The 24,234-nt window shown below is 32.0% G+C and overlaps 1 protein-coding gene and 1 long non-coding RNA gene across 2 annotated transcripts; both read left to right on the forward strand.

Annotated features, from left to right (window-relative positions):
• Positions 1-8,496: 8,496 nt before the first annotated feature.
• On the forward strand, positions 8,497-12,108 carry LOC140040723 (protein cueball-like). Its single transcript, XM_072086870.1, has 3 exons — positions 8,497-8,793; positions 9,112-9,357; positions 11,894-12,108. Exons 2-3 carry the CDS (start codon positions 9,120-9,122, stop codon positions 12,106-12,108), a joined length of 453 nt encoding a protein of 150 aa, XP_071942971.1. The 5' UTR covers positions 8,497-8,793; positions 9,112-9,119.
• Positions 12,109-12,414: 306 nt separating this feature from the next.
• On the forward strand, positions 12,415-19,319 carry LOC140055000 (uncharacterized). Its single transcript, XR_011846599.1, has 3 exons — positions 12,415-12,515; positions 12,811-13,056; positions 19,264-19,319. It is a non-coding gene; the product is annotated as an uncharacterized lncRNA (long non-coding RNA).
• Positions 19,320-24,234: the final 4,915 nt, after the last annotated feature.

The raw sequence follows: 24,234 nt of genomic DNA on the forward strand, positions 1-24,234 counted from the left end.
TAAATCTGTAATATCTTGTATATTATTGCTTTCTTTTTTATGTTTAGATGTTGAGCCACCTACTGCGACATGTCCTTCCATAGTATATGGTATGACTGATCCTGGAAGTTCCAATGGTACTGTAAGTTTCAACATTACTGTAGTGGATAATGTTCTAGTCGCTTGCTTGTTTCCAAACTATACACTAATCAACCCAAATCGTTTAACTGTTGACATGGTTTCTTATGTCTTCCAAACTGCTGCTTTGTTTCCTTTTGGAAAAACTATCATTGAGTACACATTCCTTGACAATTCTTCACCGACACCTAATCAAGCCTCGTGTTATGTTACAGTGAATATTCAAGGTATGATGTTTATTGTTATCAAGTGCCTTATATATAAACCGATTGACCTAGTTGTTTTCTCTGAATACGAAACGATTATTTTAAGTAATATTTTTTTTTTTTGAATTTTTTTATTTACAATCAACGTCAAATTGAATATATGATGTATCCTAATCCTAACCACAGTGGTCGAGTTGACTGCACTTATATTCTTTTGTTCATGTTTAATACTGAAACATCACCGACGTACGTCCGTATTCTTAAACCGAACTTTATCGTAGTTCGATCTAAAACTTTAAAATTCATTTTAATTCATAAACCGAACTTCAACTAAATCGGTGACTAAATCATGGCAACCTCGAATAAACCGAGACGGATTTTGATGTATTTTTAGTCCTCGAAGGGGCAGGCCGGCTAAATCGTCGACTAAACTTTTTTTAAACGAGGTTTATAAAAATGTAAAAGTAATTGCGTTGCATATTGTCCAGATATCGAAGAATGAAATATCTATTTTTATATTAGCTTAATTCTGTACCACTTGGTGTATGTTATAACAATGCAAATCATATTGTAGTTTTTATTGTTAAGTTCCCTGCTTGGGCCTCTATTATTTTTATTATACATAAATGATATCCATAATGCCTCGAATATGTTTTCGTTTCTCTTGTATGCTGATGACACAACCGTAATTTACACTGATAAAAATGTAGATTCCCTTTTTAAAATATCAACTGAAAATCTACCCAAAATGTTAACATCATTTTTTGCAAACAAACTTTCTGTTAATCTAAAGAAGTGCTGTTGTATGGTGTTCAAAAATTCACAAATACCGCTAAATACCAGTACTTTCAAATTAAAAATTAAAGATCAATTAAAACCTATTGTTGAGAAAACTAAATTTCTTTGTGTTTATCTGGACAGTAAACTAAATTGGAAACATCAGATTACTGAAGTCGAAAACAAAATATCCAAAAGTTCTGGTATCATATATAGATTATCATATTTCATCCCTCAAAACATACTCCGCATTCTTTACTGTTAATTAATCCTCCCTTACTTCACTTATTGTAATATTATTTGGGGCAATATCTACCCGTCCTCCTTAAACAAACTGACCCAAAAGAAAACCGTAAGATACATAGCAAATGCTCCTCCGTATTCCATTCCAATCCTTTATTTTCTTCATTTGGTCTTCTTAAAATGCAGGATATTAACCATCATCAACAAAGTGTTTTTCTTTATTCATGGCTAAACTCGATCCTGCCATCACACTTGATTTATTTAGTTTCAATCTTAATTTTCATAACTACAAAACTCGGAGCGCAAATCAAATACGTATTCCTTTTTTTAAAACTACTTCTTTTAAACATAGCATTAAGTTGTTCACTGGTCCTAAACTCTGGAATAGCGTACCAGTTCCTATAAAAAGTGTTTTGTCTAAGAAGAGTTTTTCTTTTAAATTGAAACGACACCTCTTACCCAGTTATGTGTAATTATCCTTTCACTCATTGTAGTTTTTATATTTAGTCTTTTTCGGTACCCGGAAACTAAAAGTCTTCATTACTGTTTTTGTCCTGTTTCCGGTTCCCGCGTTGTCCTGTTTTCTTTTTCAGTTTTTATGGGCTGCCTTATACAAGCTTCGCTTTTTTGGAATGTTGCCCCTCTTATTTTTATCATATTTACTGTTAATTTTTATATTCTATGAAAGAGAAGAAGATAAATAAGTGTTACTTTGATTGATTGATTGGTTGATTGATTGAGTATCGTGATCTTTGTTTTTCCAACATTACATCCAAATTATCTATACCGGTAGTTTACAAATATTAATGTATAACATGGTTATAAATATACTGTAATTATGATTCATAATTTGTCTTTCATATTCATTTCTTTTATTCTCAGCATAATAATAACAAATGGTAACATAATAACAAATTGTATTGTGTTTAATAATAATAATAATAATAACTTTATTTAAAAACGGATGCAACACTTGAATCACCATATTGGTGTTTTTCACAAGGCCGTTACTTACTACAAAACTATTTATACTATTTTTACATACTATTATTTAAATATATGTATATTAGGAGCTGTAATTGCATTTGAGTTTATAGCATTTAAACTATTACATAGCTTTGCGCCAGAATACGAGAAACTTTTCTTTTTATACTCAGTGTTTGCCTTATGTAAACTTAGAATATCTTTTGATCTAGTATTATATGTTTGTTTGCGTTCATAGAACCTGTTTCTTAAGTAGGATGGTGTCAAGTTATTCATTATTTTATACATTGTGACTGCTTCGTTGTAATATTGTTTTTCTTCTAAATTAGGCCAATTTAAATCTTTGAGCGCCTGTGAGCTAGAGTCATACCTAGGTGTATGTGTAATTAGTTTAGCCGCTCTATTTTGGAGTACTTGGAGTTTATATTTGAGGGTTTGGTTACAACGACCCCATACTACATTGCAGTAGTCAAAATGGTGGGCTATGATAGATTTTTACATTAATGATTGAATATTTTGGGGGAAAATATTGCTGCATTTTTTTAGATAGTACAGACCTGATATTACTTTATTTTTCACCTGATCTATTTGTTTATGCCATTTTAAATTTTCATCGATAATGACACCTAAATGTTTACAGTTATTTACTTTTTCAAGTTTTGTACCGTCTATATTAATATTAATATCCATGTTAATCAATTTATTTAATTTTTGATGTGTTCCTAAAATCATATATTCAGTCTTTTTAATGTTTAGACTTAATTTGTTACTTGCTAACCATAGTTGTACATGTTTTAGATCAGTATTTACTTTGCTTATTATATCGTGTATGTCTTTAGATGCATAATATAACGCAGTGCCATCTGCGTACATGCTTACATTTACATGAGAAACTGAGTTAGGTAGATTATTAATATACATGATAAATAGAAGGGGCCCTAATATTGATCCCTGAGGGATTCCACAAACACTATTAGACTTTACCGAATCAACATTGTTAATATTAGTAATATGTGTACGATTTGTTAAATAATTTTCAAACCATTTGATAACATGATTAGCAAAATTAAAATTGTGTAGTTTTTTTATTAGTATCTGGTGATTAACAGTGTCGAAAGCTTTTTGGAGATCAAGCATTATTAGTCGTTATGTATTTACCATTTTCAATACTGTCAATCCAATCTTCAGTTATATTTATTAATGCCGATGATGTCGAGTAATTTGGCCTAAATCCAGATTGTTGATTGTATAATTTAGGGTTGATTTGTGGATAGAGTTGGTCAAAGACAGCACGTTCAATAATTTTCGATAAAATTGGTAGTACAGAAATTGGCCTGTAGTTAGATGGTTCACTTCGGTCGCCATTTTTAAAAATTGGGCATATTCGTGCATTTTTCCATTTACTTGGGAAGTCGCTGGGTCTTAGAGATAAATTAATTAAAAATGTAATGGGTTGTACAATTGAGTTGATTGCTAATTTTATTAGTTTAGCAGGAATTTCATCAGTTCCTGTAGCCTTTTTGTCAGATAATGATAAAATTTGTTTATATACATAATATTCCTCGTCAACAAGTGTGAAATTTATTTTGTCTTCACCTTGATTTGGGTATTCATAATTTACATGGTTATTTTCAAATTGAGGAATTTGTTTAGCTAGGTTAGGTCCTATGTTTGCAAAAAACTCATTTAAAGTATTAGCTATCTTGTAAGAATCTGTTTCAAGGCCATTTATTGTATTTATACTACTTATAACACTTTTTTTATTCTTAGATGGTACAATATATCTTATGTTTTTCCAGATTATTTTGGAATCTTTTGTATTTAATTGTTCAGAGAAATAATCTTTTTTTGATCTCCTGATATCGTAATTTACTTTGTTTTTTAATTCACGGTATTCGTTCCATAATTGAGGACAATTTTCTTTACTCGCTCTTTTTTTCATTGAGTCACGTTTTCGCATTTGTAATATTACATTTTTTGTGAGCCATGGGCTATCTTTATTTCGAACCCGTTTTTTCTTTAAAGGTACATGTTTATTAACAATTTGTAAAAACTTGTCTTCAAAAAACTGCAGAGCGTCATTCACATTTGTATATGAAGTTATTTCATGCCAATTTACATTTAACATATCAGTTTGTAGTTTTTCCTCATCAAGGTTATTATAGTTCCTTTTTGTTTTATATTTATGGTTATGTTTTGGTTTTTCTTCTTTACCAATGACAGCGTAAATAGTTGAATGATCACTAATTCCTGTGTTAAGTACACCCGAGGAAGATATTCTGTTTGGAAAGGATGTATAAAAATGATCAATCAGAGTTTTATTTTCGTTTGTTATCCTTGTCGGTTCAGTTATAATTTGTGTTAGAAAATGGTTATTAGTTATATCCATTAATTTTTGTGTATAGCAAGTAGGGTTTTGTGAAAGTGTGTCACAATTGGCATCTCCTATTATTATTATTTCTTTGTTTAGACATTCGTTTTCTTCTAAAATTTGTTCAAAAATATCTAAAAGTTGAATTTTTGAGTTTGGTGGGCGGTACCATGCTATTAAAATGATTGGTTTAGTTTTTGGTTTTCAAAGTTTGATTACTACTATCTCAAGCTCCATTTTCATGAAATCATTTCTTAGTTTACCAGTAAAACATCCTCCTCTATTTACATAAACTGCAACCCCTCCCCCTTCCCTATTTCTGTCATTTCTATAAATATCATAGCCATCAATGTGTATTGATTCATCTTCAATTACATTATCTAAACGTGTTTCATTGAGTGCTATGATATCAATAGAATTGTTGTTGATTAGATACTTAAATTCATCAAATTTGCTTGGTAGAGAAACTATATTCAATCCTAGGATACTAAGACCATTATTTAAAAATACTTTACAATTTTCAGTTAAATTATTATGTTCATTTAGCGAACAGTTATGTTGATAGTTAATTGTTTCATTTTTATTTGAATTGATCGTATATGTTAAATTTGAGGCAACTCCAGGTGGTATAATATCATTTATATAAGTTTGTTGAGTGTTCACCTCGTCATGGGGATTTTGTTCCAATTCATTGTCATTAATGTTTTTTTGTACACAATGCAAAAAACATGTTTTCAGGAAGTCATTCAAGTCATTCTTTAAAAGTCATTCCGTTTAACAAATTGTTCACAACTCTCTTTATATCAAGATCAATTAAATTGAAATACGAATAATCATTACTGAAGCATAGTGATATGTACTTTTCATAGATTTTGAGGCTCCACTTTTTTATAGTAATTTTATCGTTGGTTGATTTTGACATATTATTCTTAGTCATTTCAATGCACTTCACATCAGACACTCCTGGGGTGATCCAACTTTCTTCAGATATTTTAACTACAGATAATGTATCAGATACTTAAAGCCCGTTGTTCGGTTAAATGTAGAAATACACTAATCTTAGAAGCAATAATAATAGTAGTTCTGAATCAGGATCGAGCGTTGAATCGTATTGGAGGCACAAACAATTGCACGAAGATAACATTTTAAGACTGCACATTTTAGAAGTTACAAATTGTAACGGATATAAAATAGGTGTTTGCATACTTTAAGAATTTTTGGGCACAACAGGTCAAACACTTACTCTTTTCTACTGGTTTTGGTTATATATGGTTACAACAATATGTTAATGGTAAAGGTTTATTTTTGAGAGAATTTAAATTGCGCTTATGTGATATTGAAAAACAAAAATGCATTCAAAAATTTAGTTTACATAATAAGTTAAGGCTCTTTTCTCTTGATAAAAAAGAAATATGTTTAAGTTATCACTTGACCAACATCATTAATTTTAAACAAAGAAGATTATTAACTAAGTTACGTTTAGGGATATTAGAGCTAGAAATTGAAAAGGGCAGATGGGAAGGTGTAGAAAGATATAAGAGAACGTGTAAATTATGTAAAAAGAACATTGTTGAGGATGAATATCATTTTATTTTGCAATGCACATTTTATAATGATTTAAGAAAAAGTTTTATTCCAAGATTTATTCGTGTTTTTCCTTCTATTAATAAGCTTTGTTTATTACTTTCCAACACAAATTTTACTTATAATTTAGGAAAATACGTCTAGTTTGCTTTTGAAAGAAGAAACCATTATCTTAAGTTATAGTTAATTTTTATTTGTTTGTATTAGGGCCAAAGGCCAATATACTTTGAACCAATAAATTCCCTGAAAAGGGAAAGAAGTTTAATAATGTATTCATAGGATATAATATACTCATATTTCATAATAACTAAGACTAGAATGCACATTGTTGTCTCAGTTATTAATGATGACAGTTTTGAATGGTGTTCTTAGAAATTGGAACAATCCAACAACGATATATCGAATGACTATCCATATATTATTATCAACATTGTTTAGATCAAGAATCTCCAGATATTTTCAATTGTCCAATGGATATGATTGTTAACACAACAACTGGTGAGGCATTTGCAATCAATGTCACATGGATGGAACCGACAGCAACTGATAACTCTGGAGATACTTCTGTACCAGTAGCAGACTACAGTTCTGGTGATAATATGTTTGTAATTGGTGACACAACAGTCCAGTACAATGTCTCGGATTCAGCTGATAACTTTAATGATGGCTGTAGTTTTGTTGTCACTGTTGAAGGTAAGTGAATGTACATTCTGGAAAGAAATTATTACCAATTCAGTCACATGACTTTTGTAAGTTCGTTGTTAATATAATCCTTGAAGTACTACTTTTTGGCAGACTTTCTGGCAACATGCATTTATGTTATTAACATAACAATTATTATTATATATATATATATATATATATATATATATATATATAATATAAATCCAAAGGCAAATTACTGAAAAAATGACAATGCTGTGGGTATCAGTGGCTGGATCTCAATGGAGATACAAAAATAAAAAGCGAAAAGCTAAATCAAAACGATAAAGTAAACAGCCAGAAAAGTTAGCAGAGCTTTCGGGCAACACTAGCTCTTCATCAGTGCAAGTGAAGGAATTTGGATAACGTCATAGTATAAAGCTGGCAAGTGCTGCCTGGGTGGACAGGAATAAAAGAAATATAACAAAGGAAGCCAGGGTGGAGTCTGAATAAGAGTAGAAAACAAAGAAGGTAGCTTGGTAGAGATATAAACAATTTTGGAATGAGACTAAAAAACAGCTTAAATGGTGGTTAATATTGAAACTTAAATTTTGGTAGTAAATGGAATAATGTTACCGATCTGGGAGTATGTTCCTAATGTTAAGTCCAAAAGGTTTTAAGGTTTTGTGGTTTTAAGTAGTAATTCCCAGTGGTTTTCTTTGTCTTTGCGAGTTTTGTCGCTCCATTTGACATCGTGGTCTATTGCAATAACTCTGAAATTTGCAATCGACCAGCTGAATTAAAATGTACGGCTACAGGTTGATCAAGCTTTAATGTTTTGATAGCTGATCTATGTTGTATATATTTCTTGTCAAATGTGATCTAGTTTTACCTTTCAAAGGAGAAATAGGCAGGATGTACAATAATTTAAAACTCAGTAAATTAGCATTAAAAAGGTAATATAGTAGATCCCCTATTAAAAGACGCTAAAGACAAATTGTGCTGTGTCAATATGAATCTAGGGTGCGCATCAGAATGTGAAAACGTGCATGAGAGGGACATACACGTTGAACTCTGCCTGTCAATCTGTCGGCAGTTTATAAATAATAATGATAAATGAATTGGTAAATCATAGAATTATTAAGATGTGAAGTATAGTAAAACTACAGCTAATTAGGGACTTGAAATCAACACAAAAAGTGCACATGGTAATCGAAAACACTTTTAATTCAGAGGGCGAGCGTTGAGCAAATGAAACATTATTTTCGCAGGCCGGCATGGTTTATATATCCGGCCATGGCGGTACACAATAGATAAGGTTGCAAGGTTAATACGTGACGTAACAACAACAACAACAATTCTGGAAAGTGATATCCTACCGTGTGTGGCCCATCATGGTAAATCAGTGTGCCAAATGTGAGCACGTACCATTCAGAGGTTTCGGATGAAATGCATACGTGAAAAATTTAGTAGCATTAATATATAGAGAATTTAGTTTCTTTGTACTACATACATACTTTCTGTTTTTGTCTTATTTTCTTTTTAGAGAAGCCTAATATACTTTAAAATGTGTTGTTATATTAGATAATGAACGCCCAGTTATTGACTGCCCAACAAATGTTACTTCAAACAATTACAACCAAACAAGGTTTGGTTTAATAGTTATTAGCAAGGATGAAGGAAATTCACTTGCCACGGTGACCTGGAACCCTCCTGTGACAAGTGACAATAGCAATGGAATAGTGACTGTAGTGTCATCACCTTATGAATCAGGTGACATAATACCAAGTGGTGTTCACACAATCACCTTTACAGCAACTGACCCTACTGGAAATAGTGACAACTGTGATTTAAGTTTCCGGGTCCAAGGTACAAGGTTTTCAAGAATTTAGTAAATGTAATAATAATAATAATAATAATAATAATAATAATAAATAATTCAACATTTATTAGTTTCTATCAATGGTAAAGCAATACAATAAAAAGAGTGGTAATTTATAATGAGACAATACAAAAATACCATTAATAGACGATCTTGCAAGAAGAGATTTCTTGTCACGCAAGACCCATATACAAAAATAAAAAAAATAAATGTGTATATAATTATATATAAAATAAAAATTCATGACAAAGTTTAAAGGTCTAGTGAGTACAATGATACTAAATGTTTTTTACTTTATTTTACAGGAGATTTCATGTTTGTGGCCAACGTTTTTCCTCCAGTATTGTATATGTCAAGTATAGGTTCCGGTAATGCCACATCTTTAACCTTTACTCCAGTAATTCAAAATATTCAACTAACCAGACCAGCGGCTATTGATTATGATGTCACCACCTCAGCGCTATACTGGTCTGACGTCTCCACGTCTTCAATTGAATATTATTCATTTGTCACAAAACAACACAAAGTTTTAGTTTCTTTTGAAACCGGAGGTAAGAACAAATAATTATTTTCTATCTAGTAGGATAATTCATTTATAGTGTGGATTCCTTAAAAAAATAGGATTTCTTACCCAGTTATTGTTGGTATTACCAACAATAATTGGTTAAACTTTAGTTATTAAGCTAGCTAAAATAACACAATCAACACATTTATGATTTTGGCCTACTTGTGACCATCAGCAAATTTACAATTTTTATATGATACAGTCTGTTGATTTTGATCTTGTATTTTTGCTAAAATATTTCCCTAAACTACTCACTACAACGCATAGGCCTGGACATCTTTGTGTACATCTTCTTTAGTTGTAATAATACAAAATACTCTAGTTCCATACTACATTTATTGTACTAGAGAGTGCTCATGCTTTAGTAAGTTGAGACGATGATTATTGAAATTCTTTGCAATGATAAACATTTATAATAGGCATACACAATAAAGAATCTTTATTGATCAGATAGAAAATGTGTTTTTTAGTATAATCTCTGTATAATTAGTATTGAAATGCTTTGTAACGATGTACATTTTTTATAAACTAGAGGTGCGCCCTCTATGAAGTGTAGACGATGGATCTCGGAATGTTAAATATTGACTCGGGTAAAAACCTCGGTTACCATATAATTATTGATGTTTGCTTTTCGTAAAAATAAACCTAATCTGCTTGTCAGTGTCTTTTTTAGACTAATTAAGATGAGGAATATGACATTTTAAAGTACTATGTTCATTGTTTGTGTTGATTCGAGGGAGACGGTTGTTTGTTGTAATATGGTGACATTTCATAGTAAAATAAATTCCCTAGGTATGGATAAATATAACACCGTAATTAATATAATCAACAAGTGATAAATACAGTAAACAATTTTATCAAAATGCTTGGTAAATTGTAGATCAATACATTCTACTACAAATATGATGTGGCGTTTTTTAGAGGAATGTCTAGGTTGAATATGTTCCAAATAAAATTTTATGGGAGAGGAGCGTTTATTCAAATAAATGCAGTAGACCTAATTGGTATAACCAATACATTATTTAGTTTAAATCTGGTAAAACGACCAAACACGACACATGACATGGGCCAACGCGCACCCCGGATCTAACGGCGGTACACCTGTATTCGTTATTTTTTGCAGTATGTTTTCATTTTGCATAAACTTCACGCGTGGCCTGTGAAAAAAGATCAATATGTATGTCACCGCCAATGGCAAACTTTGGATGGGAGCAAAAACTCGGAATTACATCAACCCGGAACTCAGTTATCGCGGACGGTTGAAAATCTACCGATGAAATCAGACGTTTTCTTTTAAAACCCTTTATAATATCTTCCTAAGAGAGAACATATCGTAATAGTAAACATTAATGTTATCAACTGTACGTTTCGCGGTACATATGAGATAGATAGGACAAGGTCAGACTGTATGGAGAAAATTTAGTGAAGGTACTGTGAACTCATAGAGACTTTAAAAACGGGTTACGGTAAGCTACTGAAGTTACCTAGTTATAGCGAAAGCATGATCTTTGTTACGAATAACGTTCCCTCATTTTATGAATATTGGAGGAACTCCATACATAGTTTTAAGAACAGAATTCATGACACTTATAATATAGTTGATATACTTCCACAATCCAACTTGCATCAGCGTTTGTGCAAATTGATATTTTAGGATATTTAGGTTTTTTTTGTGAAATATTCTATTGTTAATTTCCTGGTGAATTTTTTTCATTTTCTGGTTTGTATGTTTTGTATGTATAATGAATATACTATTCGAAATAAAGGAAATGAATGGATGAATTGTGTTCAACTTTCTGACTATTATGGTCAACATGATCCAACCATTACAGGCTCCTCAGTGTGAAAACTAATCGATATGCCAAATCCTTTATTCCCTCCGGTATCATCCAGTACAACAGAAAGTCAAGAAGATAATTTTATCTTGTATTTTTTTTTATGTTTTTATATGAAAGGTTTTATGCTATATTTGTTTTTATTGTGTTTTCTTGTTATTATGACGAGCAATGAATTTCCTTTTTGAGGATCAATAAAAGTTATCTTATCTTATCTTATCTTATCTTATCTTATAGTCAAACAACACTCCTAGATAGGCCCTACTTATTATTAACAATCTCTACTTCCTTTCCTTTAACGTATCCCGGAATCACAGTCAGCATTTTTTTTGAAAATCAATCCGCATTTCTTTTTATGTAATCGGTAAATCGAATAATTATAATAATAGAGAAGAATTGTTGTGAATAATAATTCCAACCATAGCTGAGTCGTCCGGAAGTGTTATCATTGGACAACTCGAAGATATCGACCTAATATCTGACGTGTCCTGAGTAAACAAAAAAGGTGCCAGTACGGTACCTTGTAAGTTATGTGAATTAATGTAAATACAGATTATCTGTGATGTGTGTGCCTAACCAGAGTATTAAGTGTATCGTAACTGTTTAATCTTTCTCATGTAAATTTTTAGGTAAGTTTATTAAATAATGATTTCCTAATTTGTGATTATAACATTTTATTTATCTCAGGGGTGTATGGTTTAGCTATTGATGGAATTGGAAATAAACTTTATTGGACAAGTACTTCAGAAGACAGAATTGAAGTAATAAATTTGGATGGAACGGACAGAACAGTTCTTTTTGACATGAAATTGGCTGAGCCACGTGCAATTAAAATAGACACAGTAAACGAGTATGTAATGGAATTAAATAATAAAAACTGGTTCGTTTTGTATCTTGTTTAACTCAATTTGGAGATAAACTGTTTCAATAAAAATTCCACTACGTTCTGAATGTCATAACATACCATTGCTATAGATGCATCAACACGGCGCATTTACTATTGAAGAATGTTAATGTGTTTCTCTGAATGTCATTAGTGATAAAACATTGGCATCTTTCAGTATAAAATAAAATAAAACAACAACAATAGTAATAAGTAAGTAACAAATAGTATAGATCAACTTAAATCTTCATAAAGTAAGTAGTAATTTAATTTGTTAATTATAAAAAAGATACTTGTATTGGACTGATCTTGGACCTGGAAATGAGATGATAGAGCGTGCGAAGCTAAATAACTTGAATGCCACTAGAACCGCCTTGGTGACGACAGGACTTATATATCCAAACGGACTTGTTTTATCAGTTCCAGGTAAGTTAGGAGAAACTATACATAATTATTGCATTGAGTCCAAGTGAAAAAATTAATTTGAAATGTTTTTTCAAGGAAAATTAATTTTAGTAATGGTAATAATAGCAATAGAGGATGGTTTAAACTATTTTTTTGTAAATTTTATTTGTGTAAACAGTTTAGTTTAGTTCGAGTGACAGACAAACAGAGAGACAAATAGATAGATAGATATTTTGTATAATTATATGCTTGTTGAAAAAAAATACCGAGATACAAACTATTTTGTACAACATGCCACCGTTCTATTATTTTGAAGATGGAAAGATGTATTGGTGCGACACAGGAACAGATAAAATTGAAGAAGCTAATCTTGATGGAACGAAGCGAACAACAATATTAGATGTTAGATATGGAACACACCCGTTTGCTATCGACATTTATAAAAACTATATATACTGGTCAGATTTGATTGCAGGCGTGTATAAAGTTAATAGAAGGACTGGAATATCATCAATTCAAAGTGGCCGACTTAATCAACCAGGAAGTTTATACATTTTTACTGGTAATACTTGTATTTGATAAATATTTTAAAAAATCTATTTCCCACTGCAAGTTCCAATATAATAGCATAAACAGTATATTAAACCGAGTTAAAATATTCTATATTTTGTTCTAAAAATTACTCTTTGGACTAAAAATACGTTATGAAAATATTTGTTTTGATATTAGGCTTGACACCCAAGTAATATAAAACTGATATTCTGACTTCAACACTTGCTATAGTTTATGTAGACTACCTACAGCCACATATTCTGGTATGAGTATGGGGAGTATGTATAGCCATACTAACCGCATGTGATTTATTTTGATGTTCCGGTTCATAACTTTTGCATCTAAACCGTATAAAACCAATTGCTATTAATTCATTAAAAACGATAAAGGTTAATGGTTAATACTGAATTCAAGCATCTTATTATGTAAATATACCTGTATTTTAACCACTTTAAACACCTACTTTTAATTTTTACAAATGTACTTATATGTATATAACTGTTAACCTACCTTCATGGAGAGCGGACACGAATAAAATAGTGCTGCGGAAAGTGTCCTAAATCCGACCAAATTGGACTTTAATTACTAGTTATCGACCATATTGAGAATTATAGACGCACAGTCTCAACGAATTATATATTTTGTGATTTATTTTGCTCTATTTTACTGGTTTTCGTAATTTTAAAACCATGACTACCACCGAGGCCAGTAGTAGACGAACCCGCAGTAGCCAACCGGACCAGCCACCTGTAGAAAATGAGGTAAACATGCATACTTTGCATGCATTGTTAACCAAATTAGACGCTGATATGAACTCCCGGTTTGACGCGCTAGCGTCTCAAATGACCAAGGTTAATGCAGACATTAAAGGCATTCGAACTGATATGGCCGACTTGGAGACAGTGGTGAAGCATATGGACAAAGATATTCTTGAAATTAAGGAGGAAATCATACCAAAGTTGGAGTCGGAACTTAAGGATAAAATTCAAGAGCTGAATGCTAGCAGGTTAAAGTTGGAGTTTTACAGTAAAAAAGCAAATTTATTGTTCTTTAACATCCCTCAATCCAGTGCAAGTGAGGACACCGAGAATGTCCTACGGAAGATGCTGACCAAAGTAAACACCGCTGCTGACGATATCGAGTTTGCAAATGTCCACCGTCTGCCTACCAAGTCTGTAACGACTACTAAGCCCATCATAGCAAAATTTCTTAAAATGAAGGATCGCGAGGCCGTTTTGAATTACATTTTTCGCGCTAAGCTGAACATCGCTGGGAAACCGGTTGTTGCTGTTCCACATCTGCCTACAGCCATGCAACAGGAACGGAAAAGGCTCATTCCAATTCGAAACAAGCTGATAGACAGTGACAAGGTAATATGGAAAGAGAATTTGTAAATTGTTTACTATTCTTTTAACATTAACTCATTTTTTAACTTAGAAACGCCGGACGGTAGTCGTTTTATTTGCAATTTTCAACACTTAATTTATTTCATGAACTTCCCAACTGTTTAATGAACTTCCGTACTGTTTAGAATGAGAATCGTTTATTTTCCTTTATTTGTTGAACTACGCAAAGCCGGCAGTACTGTATGGAGTGAGAAACTGTAAATTGTTTGTATTTCCATTCTTACATTAAGTAATTATTTCATAATTTTTAAAATGCAAGTAGTATGAGATTTCATTGATTTTTCTATCTGTCCACACGTTAAATTCAAACATCACATGTACCTTTCCCCAGTAACACATTGTTCTTGTCCTCTTCGTTTTTCACTTTTTGCCTAGATAAGTATATGTGTTTAAGTGTGTATAATATGTTATATGTTGGCATGGTACTCTTTTTTTTACATATATATTTCATTATGCGTTATACTTAATGACCTATTACATTCCATTTTATATTATTCAAGTAAATGACTAACTATTGTAATTGCTGTTCAAAAGACATTAGAAGTCATCAGTCAACGATTGTAATATTTGTAACTCTTTTTACCATACACATTGTATTTATACCGATGTTAATGCTAATGAGGACTGGTTTTGTTTTCAATGTACTGGAAATGTCTTTCCTTTCAACCATTACATTGATGACGATGAATTTAAATTTGCTTTATTCAGTCTTAATAATACCCTTGAATATAATAGAATGTTAAATCTGAAATTTAATCCATTTGTCTTTAACGATGTGATAAATAACTATAATAATTTAATTGATTATGACATACCACATTCATGTTCTTATACCTTTGATCATAACATCTCAGCTACATGTGAAAAGGACTTTTCCATCTTACATATAAATCCACGAAGTTTCAATAAAAACGTTGATCTGATTAGCACGTTCCTCACTAGTTTAAGGCATACCTTTTCGATTCTAACTTTATCAGAAACCTGGTTTAAAGAAGATGGTTCCAATTTAATCCACATAGATAACTATAACTTGGTTAATACACCACGCTGTGGAAGAAGTAGTGGTGGTGTTGCTATCTATGTTCATAATACAATCTCATTTCGAATCCGGAATGATTTAAAATTAATTGACAAACCGTCTGAGCACTTTGATCATTCTGAATCTATCTTTATCGAAATAACAGTTCCCGGTAGGAAAAACATTGTCGTTGGCAATATCTATCGTGCTCATCGTACCAATATTGAAAAAAAATTTTATGATCTTACAAATTGTCTCACAAAAATTAATACTGAAGAAAAACAATGTTATATATCCGGTGATTTTGATCTTGACCTTCTACATTCTAATGACAATCACATTATTAATGAGTTCCTCTCTATTTTTTATAACCATAATATGTTTCCTCTTATCGATAGACCCACCAAAATTACCCCTTCAACAGCTTCCTTAATTGATAAAATTTTCACTAACGTTTTTACTCATTATATAAAATCGGGTGTTGTTATTGCCGATGTTTGTGATCATTATCCTGTTTACCAAATCACTAAATCAACTCCAATTAGCAACGCAAATACCTCGAATAAAATTCCCACTCGTTTATTTAACCAAACTAGAATTCAACACTTTTTTGAAAATTTAAGCTTGGTTGATTGGAGTTGTATTACTGATCTTGATTCTTCTGACCATGCATATAATGTTTTCATCCATAAATTCACAGAGGTCTACAATGTACATTTTACCATCTCTAAACATTCCAACAACAATTCCCGGCGTCGTTGTATTCCTCAAAAACCTTGGATTTCTTCGGCGATCCTAAAATCAATAACTCGAAAAGATAAATTATACAAAAAGTATGCAAGTAACCCTACTGAATCCAACAAAACGTCTTATGTTAATTATCGTAATAAACTTACTTCTTTAATAAGGATTTCTAAACAGCAGTATTATGCTGAAAAGCTTGAGGAAACAAAATTTAATTCAAAACAGACTTGGAATGTTCTCAATAACATTATGGGTAGACAAAGCAATAAACACATATCATCATTTTTTTAAATAAATGATATACATATATCTGATTCTCAAATTATTGCTGATAACTTTAATAAATACTTTGTCAACATTGGTCCCGAATGCCTACGTAAAATTCCTCAATCTGATATTACTTTTAATTATTTTATAAATAACATAAAATCACCCGTTAGCTCTCTGTTTTTTTTTACCAACTGATAAAGATGAAGTACTCACAATATTCAGAAATCTGAAATCTGGTGCTAGCAGCGGTTTCGATGACATTAAACCAGATATTATTAATCTGTTGGGGAATTAATAGCATCTCCACTTGTTCATATTTTTAATTTATCACTAGCTACCGGTTTTGTCCCGGAGAAGCTGAAAATTGCCAAGATAATTCCCGTCTTCAAACATGGTGAGACTGATAAATTTAGCAATTATAGGCCCATCTCGGTACTGCCCGTTTTCTCCAAAGTTTTAGAACGCATAATTCATAAGAGACTCTAATTATTTTTCTCGATTTAATTTATTGCAAGAGAACCAAATTGGTTTCCGCCCAAACATGTCTACTGAAATGGCTGTTCTACAAGCATATGATAAAATAATCTGTGAATTACATATGAAAAAGCATGTTCTTGGGATATTTCTGGACCTTTCAAAGCCCTTTGACACCGTTAATCACGACATTCTCCTGTCTAAACTACAGCATTATGGTATACGTGGTCTTGCCTTTTATTGGTTCAGAAGTTGCCTGACGGATAGAAAGCAATATATTTCTTTTAATTATCATATCCACAGGGCTCAATTTTAGGCCCGCTACTCTTTATTATTTACATTAATGATTTAACAAACATCTGTAAACATTCCAATCTTATTTTATATGCAGACACTAACCTTTTAATTTCAGATAATGTTTTAAACCGTCTAGTTGATAATGTTAATTCCGATCTCTCGACTATCTCGAGTTGGTTTAAAGCAAATAAGTTATCGCTTAATGCTAATAAAACTAATTATATGATTTTTAAGAACAGATATAGTAACCGTGTTTACAATGACCTTAACATTTTCATTGATAATAATAACATCTCTCGTGTAACTAGTTGTAAATTTCTTGGTGTAATAATGGACGAATGCTTAACCTGGAATCAACATACAATCCATATTGCAAACTTAGTTTCAAAATATTATGGTATTCTTTTTAGGCTAAAACCAATTTTACATGTCAATGTTCTATCATCCTTATACAAGACTCTAGTCCTTTCTCATATTCAATATTGCAGCTTGATTTGGGCTGACCACAATAACTGTCGCCTTGAAACTGTTTATCGCAAACAAAAGCGCATAATGCGTTTATGCACAAATTCTCAATTCCTTGAGCATTCACCACCATTATTTGCTAGTCTTAACAACTTAACTTAACTTCATAAGGTGTTTTCATGTACACATTTAAGAATAATTTATTTTCAGCTAACTTTTCTAATTATTTTGTTAGAGTGAACTCAGTTCATAATTATGGCATCAGGTCATTTGATACTTATCGTCCTTATAATTTTGTTACCGATATGGGCAGAAACACTATCAGAGGACATGGTCCAATTTTATGGAACAGTATTGATGCTTCTATTCGTAATTCATCATCTGTCGAAGTATTTAAAAAGTTGTATAAAAATAATTTGCTCTTAACTTATCAATGAGTGTTACAAATATGTTTACATTTACATCTTTGAGTTCATATGCCAACATGTTTAGCTAGTATTGTCTCGTCCTGTGCTTCAATTATGTTTGTATCATGTATTAATTATTTTGTTAAGGTGGCCAAATACTGTACGAGCTTTGCTCTTTTTTGGTCATCCTTCCATTTTTGCTTATATTCATTACACTTGTTTATATTGGAAAATAAAAACTGAAACTGAATAATATATTCACCAATGAGAATTTAAATAAACGTGAGATGAGGATGAGGAGATCTGTAAAAATGAGAAAAAAGTTGCCACAACCGAGATTCTGAACCTTCTGCGTGATATGCAGATGTCCTAACCATTATACCATTATCCTGTCATGGTATTGTTCAAACTCTTTAACACTCTCGGCGGGGTATGGCGGAAATGAATAGTCCATCAAATATACGCACGCGCACCAGAGATCAAATAAATACGCCCTCATCTTTTCAGTATTTTTATTCACGAATCGGGATCTCTAAACAGAGGAGTGACTGAGAGATTGGAATGTTCCATCCATGGAAGACAGTATATACCACGCTCGGAAAAACACCCTATTTGGTTGGGGCAAATCGTTGAACCTAAATTAGTTTTATTTGTCAATAACTACTTATTCAACGCGATTTAATTAGTAAACAGGGTTACAACAGGTGGTTAAAATCAGTACCGAAAATACAAACCAACTTTTTATACCATCGAGTAAAAATTCTAAAAGTAACGCGTGATTTACCGACTTTTGCCAGACAGAACAGAATTCTAAACCGCCCAGTGAAATTTAATTAATTAATTTGAAACGGTAAAGATGAGAAAATCTTTTAGAATGAGAAAAAGTCGCCCCAACTGAGATGTCTTAGTCACACTCACACACACAAAGCCTCATGCACTTGGAACAAGCCTCTACAATATATTCGAGCGCTCTCAAACTCTCAATCATTCCTTAAAACAATATTGACATTTCTAACAGAGTATATTATTAGGATGAAAAGTCGTTCCAACCAAGTTTAATGCTGTCAAGAGAAATTTTATTAGTTTTTATTTCCTATGTTCAGTATCATAAAAATATTGTGATTTATTTTCTGTAGATAATGTATTGACTATTGACTGCCCGACAAACGTCACTTCAAACAATTATATCGGAGAAGAATTTGGTTTAATACAAATTACCACAGATGAAGGGAGTCAAACTGCCACAGTCACGTGGGATCCTCCTGTGACAAGTGACGATGGAACAGTGACTGTAGTGTCATCACCGTATGAGTCAGGTGACATGATACCAATCGGTACTCACGCAATCACCTTTACAGCAATTGGTTCTGCTGGCAACAATGAAACTTGTGACTTTTATATCAAGGTTGAAGGTAAAAATCTGAAAAAAAGTTTTTCATGAATTTTATATTGTATCCTTACGGGAAAAAAACACCGATATGAATAATCTTGGAAACTAAAAACTATATACAGTTTAATATATCAAACCATATTTTCAATTATATAATGTATGTGGATAATCAAAGTCAGCAAATTATCCAATTAGATAATTTTTTTTTTAATGAAGAACGCATGATCAATCATGACCGTAACACCAAGTGCTCAATTCTTACAACGCAGCAATGAATCCTTCAGGTCAAACACATTTCTACAAAACCTTTATAGATTAGTTTCTGTTTTGTTTGCGGAAACACGACCTAAGAGGAATTATGATATTGTGTTATTTGATTCTAGAATATGGAATGTTTCAATTATAAACACACATGAATGTGCATCAGCATTTCTTTTTAGCAAATAGCTAATTACTAAATATTGTTCTTGCTTTTTAAGTTCTTCCATTCTCTATTAAAACAAATGTCCTCCGAGCTTGTCTCTCTCTTTATAGCGCCCTTTCCCCTCTCATCTGAGAAGTGTCTCACTTCTCCAAATTATAATAGAATAATTATTAACCGTATTATTTCAAAAATAATGAATAAATAAATATTAAATGAATAAATAAATACAACTGTAGAGTAACCGTTTCTCTAAAAACCATGCTGGTAATTTCACAGCTCTGTCACATCTTGTGGTTTCAGGACTAGGTATTGGTTTGTTTATTGTTGGTCAGTTGTATCTTGTTTAATTTTTGCGATGGCTGGATATATCGTTAAGACGGTTAAACTTTACTTGCGGTATAGAAGAATACTCTGGAGATGTGACTTTAGCAACAACTGTCAACTAATTGATTAACTGTCAAATACCACCTGCTGACACAATTAAATCTCTTTTCTAATGAGCATTACAATTATGCAAAGCAATTTGGCTTTTGGCGTTTTAAATCCCATCCTGAGATTAGCGGTCATCATGGTATAATGGCTTGTCCAAGTACCTTTTCTATACTTCTTGATTTCATAAACTTGTTATTTTTGCGAAACTTTTAGAAATTAATGAAATATGAGCACCACTATCAATTAATTCACTGACTTTGTGACCTTCTACATGTACCATAATTTGAGCATTAAAACGTTGTGGAAGACTACTAGAAACATTATCAGAAAGACTATCAGTAACATCGTCTACTATAGACATCCGTGAGGGCTTCAAAATGGATATTAGCCCCTTCAGAAGCTGACAATCGACCATCATTTCTAGCTACAGTAGTTCTAGTTTTCCGGATGATGATTATGTTTAGGTGTAATATTAAGAGGGCTGCGTCCTTTCATACTCCTAGGGTAGGCTTACTCTGGTGTCGTGGGTGGGTTAGAAGTGTAAGTATAATTAGAAGACTTGTTCCTGTTGTGTCTTTGTTCAGTTCTTCACTAAGTGAAGATCGTCTGAAGTAATCATACTTTTATAATAATTGTCACGTCTCTTTTCACGGTCACCACTACTGTTTGAATGATAACAATAACAATTTCAGTGGGAAAATACTTTAGTATAAGTTAAGTTTAACTATCAAGATCCTCGATATGCCCGGTTTTCGCATTTCAAGTACATTAAACAAGGCCAACAGCCATTAGTCGCGTGCTAAAACGCATGGTGATACCGGACCGACAGACAGACCGACCGACCGACCGATATAGTGAACTATAGAGTCGCGTCCACGCGACTAAAAACAAGATCAAACAACCATTGCTTTGCCGGTTGCGACGCAAACATAATCTTGGAGGTAAAGTAATTGATGTTGGTACCTTTTTTTTGAGCAAGTTCATACAACTACTACAGCAGACACGTAACTTTGAAAAGGAGTTTAGATTTTTCTTATTTCTGCTAGTTAATGTAATTTTATTTATAACTATATCCAGTGCAGTAGCGTCTATGTTGTTTTTCTCAAACATGGTTTTCTGCCAATAGCATGGTTGCATGTTGTAAGCCTAGGCCTATATATATAAAGTAAATCGATAAAAAAAGTTGTTGCTTATTTAAATTAATGTATGTACACATTCTTATATTATATATATTGGCTATTTGTGTGAACATAAAGACAGGATAGAAAACAGCTCATCTATACTGTGTATAAGTAGTCGAATAATCTTCCACCGTTCCAGATAACATAATTTATTGAATATACAATTAAATCGGTGGCATATGCTCATACACATAAGAATACAAATACTCAACAAACGGATACAATGGGATCATGCCCAAGAACAATAAAATAATAATCTATATATAAATTTACGTAAGGGCAAAATTCGGTAAATTGCGCCTTACTTATAGAATTTTTACTCGATGGTATATAAAGTTGGTTCGTACTTTCGGTACTGATTTTAACCACCTGATGTAACCCTGTTTACTAATTAAATTATGTTAGATAATTAGTTATTGACGATTAAAACGAATTTGGGTTCAACGATTTGCCCCAAATAGGGGTGTTTTCCGATCGTGGTATACACTGTCTAATGGATGTCCATCTTGAAAAATACCCGCCACAAAAATGCGAAGAGGCTTCGCATTTTCCTATCTCCTCCTACGATAATTGTTTTTAATAGCTGAAAACCGGTTGAACAGCTAGAGTACAGCATCATAATGTTGAAGACAGGCCGATTTTCTTTAAAAAATACTATTTTGATTTTGATTTTTGATTTAATATACGATTATACAAATGTATTGATTTGCGATGAATGGAACATCCCAATCTCTCAGTCTGCCAGAGTTTGGTTTAACACAAGCAGGTAAATTTATGAGCCCTTGGTTTAACACATAGGGTAGGTAAATATATGGGCCCTTTGAGAATAAACTTGCAATACTTTGACAATACTGTAAATACCTATTAACTATTTTAGGTCCTTATTTGAATCGAGCATTTCTTACTGTTAGATGTAATATAAAAATATATACAAATAAACTTTATTACTGAGATTGTGGATAGGCTCTACTGTTAGATATATAAACACATTATTATATACAAATAAACTTTATACTGACAGTTCCTTCTCAACGTTTGTATTAATTAATAATTACCAGAAATATAAACGTCGTAGTCGTATTTCAATCGATTATGACAGTGACAGTTTTAACAAAGTATTAAATCGCAAATGTTTTACTGTATTTAGATGTAGGCCTATATTATTTATAGGCCTATAAAACATGAAAGAAATATTTCGTTACTGAGGGGATAAAGGATATATTTAAAAATTGTTCTTCTTTGTACCTATCCGCTTTCTCATCCCTCAACCCTAATGTTACATACAAAACACAAATTGGGTTTCTTTAAATGAGTCCAAATCAAAAATTTGGACTCATTTTGTGATAAGTTTCTCCTTCGGAAGTAATTCCCAGGGTGCTAATTTTAGTTGACTACATAAATCATCGTGTCTATTTATTCGTTTCTGTAAACGACAATGTATTATACTGTAGTCCTGCGGTACGTACATTTGAAATCGCCAGTTTTGTTACGCTGAAATTACTGTGTATTCGAGAACCGTCTGTGGGTACGACCTAGATGGTCCCATCTAGTAATAATAATTTAAAACGCACCGATGACTGAAAAGCCGATTCCATCCCCTACCGGTGTGTGGTCGCACTTCACTCTTTAAAAAACCCCCACTGCATTTTTGATAAATATAACTGAGAAATGCAGTAAAAGTAACAAAATTAAAATACAAATTTATAAAAGGGAATTCAATAACTGAAATCTTTACATACGGTACATATTTATAAAGTGTCTCTGTAGTTAAAAGATTTCGTTTTTCTCAAACTAATTTGAATATTATTGCTGGAAAGCGGATTTTGTTTCCCTTCTTTCTGATAAGTTCTTATAGTTAAGTTACCACAAACAAGTATAGTTTGATTAATTATTCTATGTGACTTTTAATAACAACGTATAGTTAGGATTTATATTGCGATAATCACAAACCATACGTAAAAATCAAAGGGATCTTTTAGACGTTAAAAACACCGTAATTCGTTTCTTTACAGGTTGTATGTAAATAAGAAAGTAATTAGCATGATAAAACAACAAGGAACATTTAAAAACAATTTATACATAATTGGAACATTATGACAATAAACAAAGTAAAATATAATAGATATTAGTAAAACTGTATTCAGAATAAAAAAATCTATCCAACGATACCAAAAAGTACATTATTTTGGTAAAAATACATTTTGACCTTTTGACCATTATTGGTCCTACAAAGATTTGCTCTTGGAGGTCATGATTTTCTTCAATCACTGGGTATAATTTTTACTATAGATATCATTAATTATAATTATTATCTTCATGGTTTAGATTCAGAAAATCCGGATATTATAGATTGTCCAATGGATATGATTGTTAACACAACAACTGGTGAGGCATTTGCAATCAATGTCACATGGATGGAACCGACAGCAACTGATAACTCTGGAGATACTTCTGTACCAGTAGCAGACTACAGTTCTGGTGATAATATGTTTGTAATTGGTGACACAACAGTCCAGTACAATGTCTCAGATTCAGCTGATAACTTTAATGATGGCTGTAGTTTTGTTGTCACTGTTGAAGGTAAGTGAATGTACATTCTGGAAAGAAATTATTACCAATTCAGTCACATGACTTTTGTAAGTTCGTTGTTAATATAATCCTTGAAGTACTACTTTTTGGC

This window comes from Antedon mediterranea, chromosome 1 (assembly GCF_964355755.1).
Source record: "Antedon mediterranea chromosome 1, ecAntMedi1.1, whole genome shotgun sequence".
Taxonomy (NCBI): domain Eukaryota; kingdom Metazoa; phylum Echinodermata; class Crinoidea; order Comatulida; family Antedonidae; genus Antedon; species Antedon mediterranea.

Bases quoted from the DNA above. Each gene is read 5' to 3' on its own strand.
- LOC140040723 (XM_072086870.1), top strand. From the start codon at position 9,120: ATGTTTGTGGCCAACGTTTTTCCTCCAGTATTGTATATGTCAAGTATA. The intron at 9,358-11,893 runs GTAAGAACAAAT...TATTTATCTCAG, and splicing joins AGTTTCTTTTGAAACCGGAG to GGGTGTATGGTTTAGCTATT.